Below are 19,509 nucleotides of genomic sequence, written 5' to 3'. Positions count from 1 at the left end.
ATGTATTAAGTATTTTTGTCATATTTTATCCAGCCTTTTTACATATTTGTAGCAGAAAGGTTTTTTGGTTTGTGTTTTCATCTTAGTGGAATCAGAAAACTCACATAAAATTATAACTGTTCTTAAATAGGATTCTATACAGTAGTAATTATAACTATAATTACTGAATGAAAAAACATCTAAAATATAACTTGCTATTAAATGAGTATAAACTTTCTAAAATTATTAGTTATTAGAGTGGCATTTTCCAGACATGTGACTTCATTTTTCCCTGGCTAAATTAAGGCAGTCATACTAGTATTCCTTTTATTGAAGACTTATTTGGATCCCATGGTTTAAAGAAGGGACATGAAGAAATTTGTTTTTTACTGTTGTTCCCATGTTTAGAACAGTGCTTCCAACCAAAATAACTGGTATTCCCCTGTTTTTCCATATCCACTGTGACTAAAGCCAGTTGTTTTAATACTCCCTTTCTTCTGATCTTTGGAAAATATTGTCTGATGTTTGCAGTACATTGGATATAATTGACGTGTTAAGATAACTACTTCTTTTAGTATATAAAGTTTTGAGTATCTACTATTATAGTTCTCCTGTTTCCCCTTAGTTGCTGTTTTAAAGTAGGAAATTAAATAAAATAAATGAGAGATCTGTTTTTAATTTCCTTGTGAAACCTGTATGAAAGTCTCAGAACAGAAGTAAACTGTCATAAACATATGGATCATCATCCCCCAAATTTGAAAATCTTAACCTCTTCTGAGTAGAAGCTGGTGTGTAAAGGCCAGTCTGCAGAAGATGCAGGTTCTTGTACCAGAAGATGCAGATTCGATCCCTGGGTTGGGAAGATCCCCTGGAGTAGGATATGGCAACTTGCTCCAGTATTCTTGCTTGGAAAATTCCATGGACAGAGGAGCCTGGTAGGTAACAGTCATGGGGCTGCAGGGAGTTGACACAACTGAGTGACTGACACAGCACAGCACAATATCCATACAATGAAATATTACTTGGCAATAAAAAGAATGAAGTACTGATACGTGCTGCAACATTGTTAGACCTTGAAAAGATTTATGCTGAATGAAAGAAGTTAATCATAGAATTGGGCTTCCCTGGTGGCTCAGTTGGTAAAGAATTCACCTGCAGTGTAGGAGACTGCTTGCAATACAGGAAAGCCGGGTTCAGTCCTTGGATCGGGAAGTTTCCCTGGAGAAGGAAATGGCAACCCCCTCCAGTATTCTTGTCTGGAAAAGTCCTTGGACAGAGGAGTGTTGCGGGCTATAGTCCGTAGGGTTGCAAAAAGCGGATTCAACTGAGTGACTAAACCACCAGCAATCATAGAATGTCACATAAATGTATGATTTGGTTATCTGAAATGTCCAGAATAGTTAAATCTGTAGAAACAAAGTAGATTGATTAGTGGTTGCTGAGTGATTGGGGGCAGGGACTGGGGGTGAGGATTGACCACTAATGAGTATGGAGTTTCTATCTTCTTTTATTTTGAAGGAGCGGCACTACAGCTTGCGAGACCTTAGCTCCCCAACCAGGGGTTGAACCCCATGCCCTTGTCAGAGTGCTAATCACTGGACTTCCAGGGAATTCCTGGAGTTTCTCTAGGAGGGACAGACTGTTTTAAAAGTAGACTGGTGATGTGGTACAACCTGTGAATGGTACATTTCAAACTATTGAATTGTGTGGTATATGAATTATGTCTCTGTAAAATTATTTTTTGAGTTGGAGCTTCTTCTATTAATAGCCAAGAAACAAATGGTCAAAGGATTAGTGAATTTTCATACCCCAGATCATGAGCCAATCATCTATCAATTACAATTTTGGCAGTAGCCCTGTAAAGAAATAATTGTTTCTCGCTTAAATGTACCACCCATTAAAACAGCTAAGCTTGCATATTTGTATTGTCCTATGCCATAGTAAACTTCCCAAATGGTGCTAGTGGAAAAGAACCTACCTGCCAATGCAGGAGATATAGGGGACTCCGGTTCAATCCCTGAGTGGGGAAGATCCCCTGCAGGAGGGCACGACAACTCACTCCAGCATTCTTGCCTGGAGAATCCCATGGGCAGAGAAGCCTGGGGGCTACAGTCCACAAGGTTGCAAAGAGTCAGACTTGACTGAAGTGACGTAGTATAGTGCAGCACATGCCATAGTAAGTGTGCTGTCTCAGAGATTAACTCTTTTTCATGCCGTCTCAGCATGTTCTATTCAAGGGCTTTTGTGTGCAATGATATAAATTTGTTTAGTTTGTAAAGGGAGCATCTTGGGGACCTACCAAAAGTATTATAAAATAATTGAAAGCAGAACTTTAGTAATGGGAGAAAAAACAACCCAACATCTTAGATTTTTCTGTTTTTCTATTAGAAGACGTGGATTGGGAGGATAATCTTTGGATGAGATTATATTACACATTCTGTGATTGCACAGAGGTTCCAGAGACTCACCTTTCTTTTTTTTTTTTTTTTTTTATAAATTTATTTATTTTAGTTGGGGGCCAATCACTTCACAACATTGCAATAGTTTTTGCCATACATTGACATGAATCAGCCATGGGTTTACATGTGCTCCCCCTCCTGGACCCCCCACCCACCTCCCTCCCCATCCCATCCCTCTGGATCATCCCATTGCCCCGGCCCTGAGCCCTTGTCTCATGCATCGAACATGGAATGGTGTTCTGTTTCACATATGATAATATACATGTTTCAATGCTATTCTCCCAGAACGTCCCACCCTCACCTTCTCCCTCAGAGTCCATAAAATTGTTCCATGCATCTGTGTCTCTTATTCTGTCTCGCATATAGGGTTATCGTTACCATCTTTCAAATTCCATATATATGCATTAGTATACTGTATTGTTGTTTTTCTTTCTGGCTTACTTCACTCTGTATAATGGGCTCCAGTTTCATCCATCTCAGTAGAACCGATTCAAATGTATTTTTTTTAATGGATGAGTAATATTCCATTGTGTATATGTACCACAGCTTCCTTATCCATTCGTCTGCTGATGGACATCTAGGTTGCTTCCATGTCCTGGCTATTGTAAACAGTGCTGCGATGAACATTGGGTTACACGCGTCTCTTTCAATTCTGGTTTCCTCGGTGTATATGCCCAGCAGTGGGATTGCTGGGTCATATGGCAGTTCTATTCCCAGTTTTTTAAGGAATCTCCACACTGTTCTCCATAGTGGCTGTACTAGTTTGCATTCCCACCAACAGTGTAAGAGGGTTCCCTTTTCTCCACACCCTCTCCAGCATTTATTGCTTGTAGACTTTTGGATAGCAGCCATTCTGACTGGTGTGAAATGATACCTCATTGTGGTTTTGATTTGCATTTCTCTAATAATGAGTGATGTTGAGCATCTTTTCATGTGTTTGTTAGCCATCTGTATGTCTTCTTTGGAGAAATGTCTGTTTAGTTCTTTGGCCCATTTTTTGATTGGGTCGTTTATTTTTCTGGAATTCAGCTGCAGAAGTTGCTTGTATATTTTTGAGATTAATTGTTTGTCTGTTGCTTCATTTGCTATTATTTTCTCCCATTCTGAGGGCTGTCTTTTCACCTTGTTTATAGTTTCCTTTGTTGTGCAAAAGCTTTTAATTTTAATTAGGTCCCATTTGTTTATTTTTGCTTTTATTTCCAATATTCTGGGAGGTGGGTCATGGAGGATCCTGCTGTGATTTATGTCGGAGAGTGTTTTGCCTATGTTTTCCTCTAGGAGTTTTATTGTTTCTGGTCTTACATTTAGATCTTTAATCCATTTTGAGTTTATTTTTGTGTACGGTGTTAGGAAATGTTCTAGTTTCATTCTTTTACAAGTGGTTGACCAGTTTTCCCAGCACCACTTGTTAAAGAGATTGTCTTTTCTCCATTGAATATTCTTGCCTCCTTTGTCGAAGATAAGGTGTCCATAGGTGCGTGGGTTTATCTCTGGGCTTTCTATTTTGTTCCATTGATCTATATTTCTATCTTTGTGCCAGTACCATACTGTCTTGATGACTGTGGCTTTGTAGTAGAGCCTGAAGTCAGGCAGGTTGATTCCTCCAGTTCCATTCTTCTTCCTCAAGATTGCTTTGGCTATTCGAGGTTTCTTATATTTCCATACAAATTGTGAGATGATTTGTTCTAGTTCTGTGAAAAATACCATTGGTAGCTTGATAGGGATTGCATTGAATCTATAGATTGCTTTGGGTAGTATACTCATTTTCACTATATTAATTCTTCCAATCCATGAACACGGTATATTTCTCCATCTGTTTGTGTCCTCTTTGATTTCTTTCATCAGTGTTTTATAGTTTTCTATATATAAGTCTTTTGTTTCTTTAGGTAGATATATTCCTAAGTATTTTATTCTTTTTGATGCAATGGTGAATGGTATTGTTTCCTTAATTTCTCTTTCTGTTTTCTCATTATTGGAGTATAGGAATGCAAGGGATTTCTGTGTGTTAATTTTATATCCTGCAACTTTACTATATTCATTGATCAACTCTAGTAATTTTCTAGTAGAGTCTTTAGGGTTTTCTATGTAGAGAATCATGTCGTCTGCAAACAGTGAGAGTTTTACTTCTTCTTTTCCTATCTGTATTCCTTTTATTTCTTTTTCAGCTCTGATTGCTGTGGCCAAAACTTCCAAAACTAAGTTGAATAGTAGTGGTGAAAGTGGGCATCCTTGCCTTGTTCCTGACTTTAGGGGAAATGCTTTCAATTTTTCACCATTGAGGATAATGTTTGCTGTGGGTTTGTCATATATAGCTTTTATTATGTTGAGATATGTTCCTTCTATTCCTGCTTTCTGGAGGGTTTTTATCATAAATGGATGCTGAATTTTGTCAAAGGCTTTTTCTGCATCTATTGAGATAACCATATGGTTTTTTTCTTTCAATTTGTTAATGTGGTGTATTACATTGATTGATTTGCGGATGTTAAAAAAACCTTGCATTCCTGGGATAAAGCCCACTTGGTCATGATGTATGATCTTTTTAATATGATGTTGGATTCTGTTTGCTAGAATTTTATTAAGGATTTTTGCATCTGTGTTCATCAGTGATATTGGCCTGTAGTTTTCCTTTTTTGTGACATCTTTGTCTGGTTTTGGAATTAGGGTGATGGTGGCCTCATAGAATGAGTTTGGAAGTTTACCATCTTCTGCAATTTTCTGGAAGAGTTTGAGTAGGATAGGTGTTAGCTCTTCTCTAAATTTTTGGTAGAATTCCGCTGTGAAGCCGTCTGGTCCTGGGCTTTTGTTTGCTGGAAGATTTCTGATTACAGTTTCGATTTCCGTGCTTGTGATGGGTCTGTTAAGATCTTCTATTTCTTCCTGGTTCAGTTTTGGAAAGTTATACTTTTCTAAGAATTTGTCCATTTCTTCCAAGTTGTCCATTTTATTGGCATATAGCTGTTGGTAGTAGTCTCTTATGATCCTTTGTATTTCTGTGGAGCAGAGACTCACCTTTCAAACAAAGCTTCTCAAGTATACTCTCTTCCATTCTGTGGTTTTAAGGGATTTCCAAAAGTTGTTAACATAGAATATCAGAACTGTAAGGGGATTTTAATACGTTGTCTAGTTTAACTCTTGATTTTTACAGATGTCCATTTTTCCGGTAATACTGAACTACCTTTGTCTATCATTACTCCTGAAGTGAATATAATGAGTACCAAGTATAGCACCAAGATGATAAATTGGGAATATAATGGGAAATATTTTTCATGTGAGTTAGTAGTAAAATCTGAATTTTAGAAATTTAATGCACTTATTTTCCTTGGTTTATTCAGACTTAAACAGGAAATGGTCATATTGTATGTAAACTTTTAATTTCCTTGTAGTTTTATTTCCATTTATAAAAAAATAATATTCTAACCAATATTTAGTTTTGATGTGAATTGAAACTTTCTGTACATTGTGTAGGAAATATATTTGAGCAGAGAAATTTTAAACAAAGTGCTTGCTGAGTAGAAAGGAAAGAGGATGGTCCTACACAATTGGAGTTGGCAGGGTTAGAAAAACTAAAGCAGCCAAGTGACATATGAAAGTATGTTTATGGATCAATGGTTATTTTAATGATGAAATACATGTTACTATTAGGATTTTCTTTCTTTTGTTTTTTAATAAGCTTTACATATAATAAAACTTGCCAGTGTACAATTCAGTGAGTTTTGACAGATACGTGCAGCGTGTCATAACCTCTACAATTAAGATATGGGATGTTTAGGGACTTCCCTGGTAGTCCAGTGATTAAGACTCCCCACTTCCACTGCAGGGGGTGGGGGATCAATCCCTGATTAGGGAACCATGATCCTGCATGCCATGCTGCACAGCCAAAAAAAAAAAAACAAGAACAAGATATGGGATATATCACCCCCCAGTAGTTCCCTTGCATTCAGTTGCAGTCAGTTCCCTCTTCCTCCTTCCTGGAACCATTAATCTGCTTTCTGTTGGTATCAGTTCAGTTCAGTCGCTCAGTCGTGTCCGACTCTTTGCGACCCCATGAATTGCAGCACACCAGGCCTCCCTGTCCATCACCAACTCCCGGAGTCTACCCAAACCCATGTCCATCAAGTCGGTGATGCCATCCAGCCATCTCATCCTCTGTCATCCCCTTCTCCTCCTGCCCTCAATCTTTCCCAGCATCAGGGTCTTTTCCAGTGAGTCAGCTCTTCGCATCAGGTGGCGAAAGTATTGGAGTTTCAGCTTCAACATCAGTCCTTCCAATGAACACCCGGGACTGATCTCCTTTAGGATGGACTGGTTGGATCTCCTTGCAGTCCAAGGGACTCTCAAGAGTCTTCTCCAACACCACAGTTCAAAAGCATCAATTCTTCTGAGCTCAGCTTTCTTCACCGTCCAACTCTAACATCCATGCATGACTACTGGAAAAACCATAGCCTTGACTAGATGGACCTTTGTTGGCAAAGTGATGTCTCTGATTTTTAATATGCTATCTAGGTTGGTCATAACTTTCCTTCCAAGGAGTAAGTGCCTTTTAATTTCATGGCTGCAGTCACCATCTGCAGTGATTTTGGAGCCCCAGAAAATAAAGTCTGACACTGTTTCCACTGTTTCCCCATCTATTTCCTATCTGTTGGTATAGTTTTGCCTTAAATTTCATATAAATGACATTATACAGTATGGATTAGCCCTTTATGTCTGCCTTTTTTTTTAATTTAGCATAGTTCTTTGGAGATCCATTCATATGTTTTTGTGTATCTTATTGATGAGCAGTCAACCATTGTCTGGATATACCACAATTTTTCTGTTCATTCACTAGTTAATGGACAGTTGAGTTGTTTGCACTTTGGGGTAATTACAAATAAAGCCATTATTAGCAATCACATATAAGTCTTCGTGTGGATGCATGTTTTCATTTCTCTTCTTTGAATACCAGAGGTAGATTTGTTGAGACGTAGGATAAATATATGCTTAACCTTATAAAGTGTTAGTTGCTCAGTTGTGTCCAACTCTTTGCGACCCCATGGACCATAACTTGCCAGGCTCCTTTGTCCATGGAATTCTCCAGGCAAGAATACTGGAGTGGGTTGTCATTCCCTTCTCCAGAGGAATCTTCCTGACCAAGGGATCAAACCCAGATCTCCTGTGTTGCAGGCCGATTCTTTACCGTCTGAGCCACCAGGGAAGCCCTTAATCTTATAAGAAAATGCCCAATTGTCTTCCCGACTATAGTGTTGCCATTTTGCAATATTTGGGAGTTCCAGCTGCTCCATATACTTATTATGGTCAGTCTCTTAAATTTTAGCCATGCTGGTGGGTGGTTAATGATTTCTCATGGTGGTTTTAAATTTGTATGTCCCTAATGACTAACAGTGTTGAGTTTCTAATCATGTGCTTATTGACCTAAAAGGGAAACTTCCTCTTTGTAATTTTGACACAGTGATATTATCTGATCCACAGTTGATTATTCAGGTTTTGTCACTTGTCACAATAATGTCGTTTGTAAGTTTCTCCTTTGCCCAGATGCAGTCCAGGATTACACATTAAGTTTAGTTGTCTTGTTTCTTTGGTCTCTTTTCATCTGCAACAAAATTCTGTTTTGTCTTTCTTGAACTTTGACCTTTTTTTTTCTGAAAACTATAGACCTAGTGTTTTGTAGAATGTCTCTCAGTTTGGGTTTACCTAATATTTTGTTATGATTAGATTCAAACTATGCATTTTTGGCAAGATATCATAAAAATGCTGTTGTATCTTTGTCAGGGTCTTCCCCTGGTGGCTCAGTGGTAAAGAATGCACCTGCCAATGCAGGAGTCTCAGGTTCCATCCCTGGGTTGGGAAGGTCCTCCGGAGAAGGAAATGGCAACCCACTGCAGTATTCTTGCCTGGGAAATCCCATAGACAGAGGACTCTGATGGGCTATAGTTCATGGGTTGCAAAAGAGTCAGACACAGCTTAGTGACTATAAACAGCAACAATACTCCTTGTCAGAGGTATCATATCAAGAGGCATACTATGTGAATATTGGTAATGACTGTGTTGCCCAAGAAATTTTTGTCTATCCTGATGTTATGTGGAATTCTATTTTCTTCTAGGTTTGGTTCTTACATTTAGATTTCATAGTTTTGGCTTTTGGGTTTAGACTTTCACTTTTTAACCCTTTATGATCTAAAACTAATTTTTGACTGTGATGTGAGCTAGAGATTAAGGTGCATTTTTTTCTCCATTGTTTTATTAATTTTCTTCTCTGTTTTCTGTTTCTCTGATTCTGTTCTTTATTATTCTATTTTCTTTGAAATGTATTTGCTCTTCTTTTTCTATCGTAAAGTGAAAACTTGGATCAGTGATTTTAGACCTTTCTTCTTTTCATGTAATCAGTTAAAGCTAAGTATTAGTCTAGTGCAGCCCACAAATATTTGTGTGTGTTATTACTTATATACAATTAGATATATACAATTTAGATATATACAATCTAAAAAATGAAATAAATATAACAAAACTAAAACAGACTCACAGATATAGGGTCCAAACTGGTGTTTACCAATGGGGAGAGGGAAGCAGGGAAGGGACAAGATAAGGGTAGCAGCCCACAAATATTGATGAAAAAGTTGGCTTAAAACTCAACATTCAGAAAACTAAGATCATGGCATTTGGTCCCATCACTTCATGGCAAATAGATGGGGAAACAATAGAAACAGTGAGAGACTTTATTTTCTTGGGCTCCAAAATCACTGCAGATGGTGACTGCAGCCATAAAATTAAAAGGCGCTTACTCCTTGGAAGAAAAGTTATGACCAACCTAGATAGCACATTAAAAAGCAGAGACATTACTTTGTCAACAAAGGTCCATCTAGTCAAAGCTATGGTTTTTCCAGTAGTCATGTATGGATGTGAGAGTTGGACTATAAAGAAAGCTGAGCACCGAGAAGACTTGAGAGCCCCTTGGACTGCAAGGAGATCCACCCAGTCCATCCTAAAGGAAATCAGTCCTGAATATTCATTGGAAGGACTGATGCTGAAGCTGAAACTCCCAATACTTTGGCCACCTGATGCGAAGAACTGACTCATTAGAAAAGACCCTGATGCTGGGAAAGATTGGAGGCAGGAGGAGAAGGGGATGACAGAGGATGAGTTGGATGGATGGCATCACCAACTTGATGGACATGAGTTTGAGCAAGTTGCCGAAGTTGGTGATGAACAGGGAAGCCTGGCATGCTGCAGTCCATGGGGTCCCAAGAGTCGGACATGACTGAGTAAACTGAACTGAACTGAATATTTTACTATTACTTAGTTAAAAATATTTCCTAATTTCTTGTGTAATTTTCTTTTAACCCATGGGTTATTTAGAAGTATTATTCAGAAATGTTTGGAACTTTTCTAGGTATCTTGCTGCTGTTGACACTCTATAGTGATTGCATCAATTAACATTCCCACCAATAGTATATAGAGGTTCACTTTTGTGTGCGTATGTGTGAGTAATCAGCAGACATACTCTTTCAGATTTTAATATTTTGAAATGTATTGAAACTTATTTTATGACCTGAAGCTGTGGTTTGTCTTTCCATGTATTCTTGAAAGGAAGAAATATTCTGCCATTATTGGATGTATTCTCTTTTAGATATCGATCAAGTCAAAGTGGTTAATACTATAGTTTAGCTCTTCTGTATCCCTACTGATTTTTGTCTACCTTTTCTATCAATTATGGAGAGAGAAGTGTTGAAGCCTCCATCTATGATTGTAGACATTTATGTTCCTCCTTTCAGTTTTGTCAAGTTTTGCTTCTTGTATTTCCAAGCTCTGTTCTTATTTATGACTATGACTTCCTTATATATTGATTTTGTTGTCATTACAAAATGTCCCTTTTTATTTTTTGTTAACACCCTTTTTTAAAAAAATCTATTTTGTCTAAAATTAGTATTGCTACTTCAGCTTTCTCAAGCATGCTGATGCATGCATGCTATGTATTTTCTTCCTACTTTTCACTTTCAGCTTATCCATATCACTATATTTAAAGTACATCTCTTATAAACAGTATTTTACAATAGGATTGAATTCAGATTTAAAACAAGTGGGACTAATCAAACTGAAAAAAGCTTTTGCACAGTGAAGGAAACTGTCGACACCATGAAAATGCTACTTATTGAATGAAAGAAGATACTTGCAAAGGATATATCGGATAAAGGGTTAATATCCAAACTATACGGGGCTTCCCTGATAGCTCAGTTGGTAGAGAATCTGCCTTCAATGCAGGAGACCCTGGTTTGATTCCTCGGTCAGGAAGATCTGCTGAAGTGATAGGCTACCCACTCCAGTATTTTTACCTAGAGAATTCCATCCAGAATACTCAAAGAATTCATACACCTTAACATTAAAAAAAAAAACCAATTAAAAAGTGGGCAGAGGACCTGAATAGACATTTTGCCAAAGAAGACATGCAGATATCAACAGGCACATGAAAAGATGCTGAACATCACTAATCACCAGGGAAATGAAAATAAAAACCACAGTGAAATATCACGTCACAACTGTTGGAATGGTTATTATTAAAAAGACAACAAATAACAAGTTTGGCAGGATGTGGAGAAAAGTGAACCCTTGTGCACTGTTTGTGGGAATGTAAATTGGTGCAGCCACTATAGAAGACAGTATGGAAGTTCCTCAAAAAGCTAAAACTAGAACTACCATATGATCTAGCAGTTCCACTCCTAGGTATTTATTGAAAGAAAATGAAAACACTAATTTGAAAAGATAAATGCCCACCCATGTTTACTGCAGCATTATTTACATTGCCAAGATATGGAAGCAGCCTAAGTGCCTATCATTAGATGAATGGATAAAGAAGATGTGGTGTGTATATATATATATATATGTATGTATGTATCACAACAGAATACTAACTCAGTCTTAAAAAAGAATGAAATTTTTCCATTTGCAACAACATGAATATATCTAGAGGATATTATGCTGATGTAAGTCAGACAGAGAAAGACAAATTTTGTATGATTTCACTTATATGTGGAATCTAAAAAACAAATTAACCAACATAACAAAACAGAAACATAGTCATAGATTCAGAGAATAAACAGGTGGTTACCAGAGGGGATGAAGGTGGGGGATGAGAGGAATAGGTTGAGGGAGATTAAGGGGTACACACTTCCCAGTGTGGGAAATATAATCAATCAATAACAATGTAATCTTTCTATGATGACAGATAGTAACCTGAATAGACAGGTTGTGATCAACCTGTCTACACTTATTGTGGTCAACTATGTTTCAAAAACAAGCAAACAAATTTAAGAAAAAGATCAGATTTGTGGTTTCAAAGGCAGGAAATGGAAGGATGACAAATTGGATGAAGTTAGTTGCAAGCCACAAAATTGCAGTTATTTAGATAAGTACTAGGGATATAATGTAAAACTTTATAAATATAAATATTTTATTATCTATTTAGATAATAGATAATAGATCTATTATCTTTTATTTTCTATTTTTTGTTTATCAAGTTCACCCTACTGTGTGTCATACATGAAAGTTGTTAAAAGAGTAAGCCCTAAGGGTTCGCATTGATGAATGTTCATTAAACTTACTGTGGTAGTCATTTCATAATATATGTAAGTCAAATCATTATGCCATATACCTTAAACTTATACAGTGTTGTATTTCAATTATATTGCAATGAAATTGGAAGAGAAAACAAAGTACATGTCTTATGTACAGCATTTTTGATAGTGTTGAATTTAAATATTTTGTTTTGCTTTTGTTTTATATTTATCCAAAAAAATTTTGGTTCCTCTATTCCTACTTTTATGTTCTTTTGGGTTAATCAAATTTTTTTAAAAAATTTAATTGAATTCTTCTGTTGGCTTATTATCTATACTTTTTCTATATTTTTAAATATATGAATTGAGGTTATAATATAAATTCTTAACCTAGTCCACTTAGAGTTTAGATAATTTGGTCAGTTGCTAAGTCGTGTCCGACTCTTTGCAGCCTTGTGTCTGCAGCACGCCAGACTTCCCTACCTTCACTATCTCCCAGAGTTTGCTCATACTCACATCCATTGAGTCAGTGATGCTCTCTAACCATCTCATCCTCTTCTTCCCCCTTCTCCTTTCACCTTCAGTCTTTCCCAGCATCAGGGTCTTTTCAAATGAGTCAGCTCTTAGCATCAGGTGGCCACAGTATTTCAGCTTCAACATCAGTCTTTCCAATGAATATTTAGGATTGATTTCCTTTAGGATTGACTGCTTTGATCTCTTTGCTGTCCAAGGGACTCTCAAGAGTCTTTTCTAGCACCACAATTCAAAAGCATCAATTCTTTGGCACTCAGCTTTCGTTATAGTCCAACTCTTACATCGTACATGACTACAGGAAAAACCATAGCCTTGACTATACGGACCTTTGTTGGCAAAGTGATCTCTCTGCTTTTTAATACGCTGTCTAGGTTTGTCCTAACTTTACTTCCAAGGAGCAAGAATCTTTTAATTCATGGCTGCAGTCACCATCTGTAGTGATTTTGGAGCCCAAGAAAATAAAGTTTGTCACTGTTTCCACTTTTTCCCCATCTATTTGCCATGAAGTGATGGGACCAGATTCCGTGATCTTATTTGTTTGAATGTTGTTTTAAGCATGCCTTTTCAGTCTTCTTTTTCACCCTTCATCAAGAGGCTCTTTAGTTCCTCTTCGCTTTCTGCCATTAGAATGTTACCATCTGTGTATCTGAACTTGTTGATATTTCTCTAGGAAGTCTTGATTCCAGCTTGGGATTCATCCAGCCTGGCATTTTGCCTGATGTACTCTGCCTATAAGTTAAATAAGCAGGGTGACAATATACAGCGTTGACAAACTCATTTCTCAATTTTGAACCAGTCCATTTTTTATTCCATGTCCAGTTCTAACTGTTGCTTCTTGTCCTGCATACAGGTTTCTCAGGAGATAGGTACAGTGGTTTTAAGAATTAAACCATATCCCAATATGCTAATGGAGATCAGTGGAAAAATAACTCCAGAAAGAATGATGGGATGGAGCCAAAGCAAAAACGATACCCAACTGTGGATGTGACTGGTGATAGACGCAAAGTCCGATGCTGTAAAGAGCAATATTGCATAGGAACCTGGAATGTTAGGTCCATGAATCAAGGCAAATTGGGAGTGGTCAAACAGGAGATGGCAAGAGTGAACGTCGACATTCTAGGAATCAGCGAATTAAGATAGACTGGAATGGGTGCATTTAACTCAGATAACCATTATATCTACTACTGTGGGCAAGAATCCCTTAGAAGAAATGGAGTAGCCATCATGGTCAACAACAGAGTCCAAAATGCAGTACTTGGATGCAATCTCAAAAACGATAGAATGATCTCTGTTCGCTTCCAAGGCAAACCATTCAATATCACAGTAATCCAAGTCTATGCCCCGACCAGTAACACTGAAGAAGCTGAAGTTGAACGGTTCTATGAAGACCTACAAGACCTTCTAGAACTAACACCCAAAAAAGATGTCCTTTTCATTATAGGAGACTGGAATGCAAAAGTAGGAAGTCAAGAAACACCTGGCATAACAGGCAAGTTTGGCCTTGGAGTACAGAATGAAGCAGGGCAAAGGCTAATAGAGTTTTGCCACGAGAACGCACTGGTAATAGCAAACACCTTATTCCAACAACACAAGAGAAGACTCTACACATGGACATCACCAGATGGTCAACACCGAAATCAGATTGATTATATTCTTTGCAGCCAAAGATGGAGAAGCTCTATACAGTCAGCAAAAACAAGACCGGGAGCAGACTGTGGCTCAGATCATGAACTGCTTATTGCCAAATTCAGACTTAAGTTGAAGAAAGTAGGGAAAACCACTAGACCATTCAGGTATTACCTAGATCAAATCCCTTATGAGTGTACAGTGGAAGTGACAAATAGATTTAAGGGACTAGACCTGATAGACAGAGTGCCTGATGAACTATGGACAGAGGTTCGTGACATTGTACAGGAGACAGGGATCAAGAAAATCCCCATGGAAAAGAAATGCAAAAAAGCAAAATGGCTGTCTCAGGAGGCCTTACAGATAGCTGGTAAGAGAAGAGAAGCGAAAAGCAAAGGAGAAAAGGAAAGATATTCCCATCTGAATGCAGAGTTCCAAAGAATAGCAAGGAGAGATAAGAAAGCCTTCCTCAGTGATCACTGCAAAGAAATAGAGGAAAACAACAGATTGGGAAAGACTAGAGATCTCTTCAAGAAAATTAGAGATACCAAAGGAACATTTCATGCAAAGATAGGCTCGATAAAGGACAGAAATGGTATGGACCTAACAGAAGCAGAAGATATTAAGAAGAGGTGGCAAGAATACACAGAAGAACTGTACAAAAAAGATCTTCATGACCCAGATAATCACGATGGTGTGATCACTCACCTAGAACCAGACATCCTGGAATCTGAAGTCAAGTGGGCCTTAGAAAGCATCACTACGATCAAAGCTAGTGGAGGTGATGGAATTCCAGTTGAGCTATTTCAAATCCTCAAAGGTGATGCTGTGAAAGTGCTGCATTCGATATGCCAGCAAATTTGGAAAACTCAGCAGTGGCCACAGGACTGGAAAAGGTCAGTTTTCATTCCTATCCCAAAGAAAGGCAATGCCAAAGAATGCTCAAACTACCGCACAATTGCACTCATATCACATGCTAGTAAAGTAATGCTCAAAATTGTCCAAGCCAGGCTTCAGCAATATGTGAACCGTGAACTTCCAGATGTTCAAGCTGGTTTTAGAAAAGGCAGAGGAACCAGAGATCAAATTGCCAATGTCTGCTGAATCATCGAAAAAGCAAGAGAGTTCCAGAAAAACATCTATTTCTGCTTTATTGACTATGCCAAAGCCTTTGACTACGTGGATCACAATAAACTGTGGACAATTCTGAAAGAGATGGGCATACCAGACCATCTGACCTGTCTCTTGAGAAACCTGTATGCAGGTCAGGAAGCAACAGTTAGAACTGGACATGGAACAACACACTGGTTCCAAATAGGAAAAGGAGTACGTCAAGGCTGTATATTGTCACCCTGCTTATTTAACTTCTATGCAGATTACATCATGAGAAACGCTGGGCTGGAAGAAACACAAGCTGGAATCAAGATTGCTGGGAGAAATATCAATAACCTCAGATATGCGGATGACACCACCCTTATGGCAGAGAGTGAAGAAGAACTAAAGAGCCTCTTGATGAAGGTGAAGGAGGAGAGTGAAAAAGTTGGCTTAAAGCTCAACGTTCAGAAAACTAAGATCATGGCATCTGGTCCCATCACTCCATGGGAAATAGATGGGGAAACAGTGGAAACAGTGTCAGACTTTATTTTTTTGGGCTCCAGAATCACTACTGATGGTGACTGCAGCCATGAAATTAAAAGACGCTTACTCCTTGGAAGGAAGGTTATGGCCAACCTAGATAGCATATTTAAAAGCAGAGACATTACTTTGCCAACAAAATTACGTCTAGTCAAGGCTATGGTTTTTCCAGTGGTCATGTATGGATGTGAGAGTTGGACGGTGAAGAAAGCTGACTGCCGAAGAATTGATGCTTTTGAACTGTGGTGTTGGAGAAGACTCTTGAGAGTCCCTTGGACTGCAAGGAGATCCAATCAATCCATGCTAAAAGAGATCAATCCTGGGTGTTCATTGGAAGGTTTGATGTTGAAGCTGAAACTCCAATACTTTGGCCACCTCATGCGAAGGGTTGACTCATTGGAAAAGACCCTAATGCTGAGAAGGATTGGGGACAAGAGGAGAAGGGGACGACAGAGGATGAGATGGTTGGATGGCATCACTGTCTCGATGGACATGGGTTTGGGTGAACTCCGGGAGTTGGTGATGGACAGGGAGGCCTGGTGTGCTGCCATTCATGGGGTCGCAAAGAGTCGGACACGACTGAGTAACTGAACTGAACTGAACTTAAGAATTTTCCACAGTTTGTTGTGATCTGCACAGTCAAAGTCCTTAGCATAGTCAATGAAGGAGAAGTAGATGTTTTTCTGGAATTCCCTTGCTTTTTCTACGATCCAGTAGATGTTGGCAAATTGATCTCTGGTTGTTCCTCTGCCTTTTCTAAATCTAGCTTGTACATCTGGAAGTTCTCAGTTCATGTACTGCCGAAGCCTAGCTTGAAGGATTTTGAGCATTATCCTGCTAGCATGTGAAGTGAGTGCAATTGTATTGTAGTTTGAACATTCTTTGACATTACCCTTCTTTGGGATTGGCATGAAAACTGACTTTTTCCAGTCCTATGGCCACTACTGAGTGTTCCAAATTTGCTGGCATACTGAGTGCAGCACTTTCACAGCATCATCTTTTAGGATTTGAAATAGCTCAGCTAGAATTCCATCACCTTCATTAGCTTTGTTCATAGTAATGCTTCCTAAGGCCCACTTGTCTTCACACTTCAGGATGTCTGGCTCTAGGTGAGTGACCACACCATTGTGGTTATTCAGACCTTTTGTGTATAGTTCTTCTGTGTATTTTTGCTACCTCTTCTTAATCTCTTCTGCTTCTGTTAGGTCCTTTCTTTGCATTCATTTATAATTATATTTTCCTTTAAATTCTTAAATCTATTTATAATAGGTACTTTAAATTTCTTACCTGCTAACTCCTGCATCTGGACCTTGGGTTGATTTCTTTTTTTTTTTTTTTTGTCAGTTTGTTTATATTTTATTTTTTATTTTTTTTTTAAGAAATTTATTTATTTTAGTTGGGGGCTAATTACTTTACAATATTGTAATAGTTTTTGCCATACATTGACATGAATCAGCCATGGGTTTACATGTGTTCCCCTTCCTGGACCCCCCACCCACCTCCCTCCCCATCCCGTCCCTCTGGGTCATCCCATTGCCCCGGCCCTGAGCCCTTGTCTTTTGACTTTCTTTTGACTTTTGACTTTCTTTTGACTTTCTTCTCTCTTGACTGTGGGTCACATTTTCCTATTTCCTTTCTTGTTTATTAATTTTTAAATTGTGTATTAGACATTGTGAGGGGCATGTTGTAAAATTCAAAGGCTCTGGATTCTGTTATCTTCCTCTAGAGGTTATTGATTTTTTGCTTTGCCAGACTGTTAAACTTGGTTAGACTCAAAGTCTAAACTCTGCTGCTTTTACTGAAAGTGAAAGTGTACTAGCTCAGTCCTGTCTGACTCTTTTTGACCCCATGGACTGTAGCCTGCCATGGAATTTCCCAGGCAAGAATACTGGAGTTGGTTGCTGTTCCGTTCTCCAGGGGTCAAATCCCGGTCTCCCACATTGCAGGCAGATTCTTTACCATCTGAGCAACCAGGGAAGCTGTTTTCGTAGTGGATAGTAATTGAAATTTTTGTTCAAATCTTTCAAGTCTTTTACCTGTTTCCCGCCCCTGCCCCCCGGGCTCCTTGGAGTCTCTTCTATACATGAATAGATCAAGAGCTAAGGATTTAGCAGATTTATACACAGATTTTTGCAGTTCCTTCTTTTCTAATATTCTTTTTATAATTTTCTAGCCTCTCTGACAGCCTGAAACTCTTTATCTTCTCAAACCAATTGATTATGATTTCTCAAACCAATCAGTATACAGTTTTCTGGTTGATTTTCAATTGCCTCTCCCTACCATGGTGACTAGAGTGCCCTCTGGCAAAAAGCTGTATACAGACAACTTTCTCCTGCTGCAGTTCACTTCTTTTCAGGTTATCCATAGATGCATAACAAATCACCCCAAATATAGTGGCATTAAACAGAAACAATCACCTACTATTATTATGGTTCTAGGGTTTGACTGAACTCAGTTGTGTGGTTCTTGCTTGGCTCTTCTACTGTTGTAATCAAATGGAGGCTAAAGTCATCTTGAAATCTCCCTCACTGTCATCAATTTGACAGTTGATGTTGGCTTTTGGCTGGGACTAGGTTCAACTTTCAGGTAGAATGCCTGTGTGTGACCTCTGCCTGGGCTTTTTAATAATAGTTGGCTACTAAAAGGAAGCATCCCAAGAAGGAGAGCCAGATGTAAGCTGTATTTCCTTTTATTAACTGGCCTTGGAAGTCACATAGTGTCACTTTTGCCACACTCATGCATTGAGGCAGTCACAAAGAAAAGCTTCTATTCAAGTGGAGGGAATTAGACTCCACCCTGGTGGCTCAGAGGGTAAAGCGTCTGCCTGAGATGTGGGAGACCCGGGTTCGAATTTCAGATCGGGAAGCTCCCCTGGAGAAGGAAACGGCAAGCTACTCCAGTACTGTTGCCTGGAAAATTCCATGGATGGAAGAGCTTGCTAAGCTACCATCCATGGGATTGCAAAGAGTCATACACAACTGAGCAACTACACTTTTGAGGGTGAGGAGTGTCAAAGAATTTTTTCAGACATGTTTTAAAACTATCAAACCTTCTTTTAAATGTTGTGTTCCCTTCAATTTCTCCTTGCTTTTGGTCCTTCTCTAGTACCTTCAAATAATTACTTTTTATGTAGATAATGTCATGTTATCTGGTAGTTCATTATAGACTACTTTGTCATTACCAGGAGTAGAACTTCCTCTCCTACTTTTCTTCCCCCCATAGCATTCATCACCTTTGCCATTTGTATATTAACTTGTTTGTATTGTGTCTCTTCCCATTAAAATGCAAGCTCCATTAAGTTGGGATTTTCTCTCTTTGGTAACTGTTAGGCATATAGTAGGTGCTGAACAAATTTTTGTTGAATGAATGATGAATGAATTTTCAACTCTTCAAAATAGCCATGAGTAACCAAATCCTCTTGATAAAAGAGGAGTACAGATTATAGAGCCTTGTTCCTTCAACATGGTTACACTGGTAGACTGGCATATCTCAGATTCACTTCTCCTTGGCTTCCAGAATAGAGCATAGAGATTGTGACATTTTATTCTCCTCATTACTGCTGTATGTGTCAGTTTAGCAGTCTAGATAACTGATTACAGTTCAGTCGAAATACCATGTTATGTACTTTGTGAAGTGTAAAGCACTATGAGATTATAAGATATATCAGATAATTACATGCAGTTGCACCTGGTAGGCTGGTCTTGACAGATTTCATTTTGAAAGCATATTTCTGT

General features: G+C 38.4%; 1 protein-coding gene across 8 annotated transcripts in view; it reads left to right on the top strand.

Moving 5' to 3' along the window:
- PRORP (protein only RNase P catalytic subunit) overlaps window positions 1–19,509 on the top strand; it is a 137,131-nt gene that overhangs the window by 40,952 nt on the left and 76,670 nt on the right. Inside the window, exon 2 of one of the 8 annotated variants that reach the window (XM_081547920.1) lies at window positions 13,365–16,624. The exons of the other annotated variants lie outside the window; for them this stretch is intronic. Coding sequence (XP_081404046.1) covers window positions 13,661–15,244 — 1,584 coding nt within the window. The 5' untranslated portion in view covers window positions 13,365–13,660 and the 3' untranslated portion in view covers window positions 15,245–16,624. Of the gene's footprint in view, window positions 1–13,364; window positions 16,625–19,509 lie in introns of those variants that run through there. 8 annotated transcript variants of the gene reach the window in all.

This window comes from Giraffa tippelskirchi, chromosome 12 (assembly GCF_054371585.1).
Source record: "Giraffa tippelskirchi isolate mGirTip1 chromosome 12, T2T-mGirTip1v1.2.pri, whole genome shotgun sequence".
Classification (NCBI taxonomy): Eukaryota; Metazoa; Chordata; class Mammalia; order Artiodactyla; family Giraffidae; genus Giraffa; species Giraffa tippelskirchi.
Note: the sequence above shows the minus strand (reverse complement) of the source record. Positions and strands in the feature narration are given on the sequence as shown.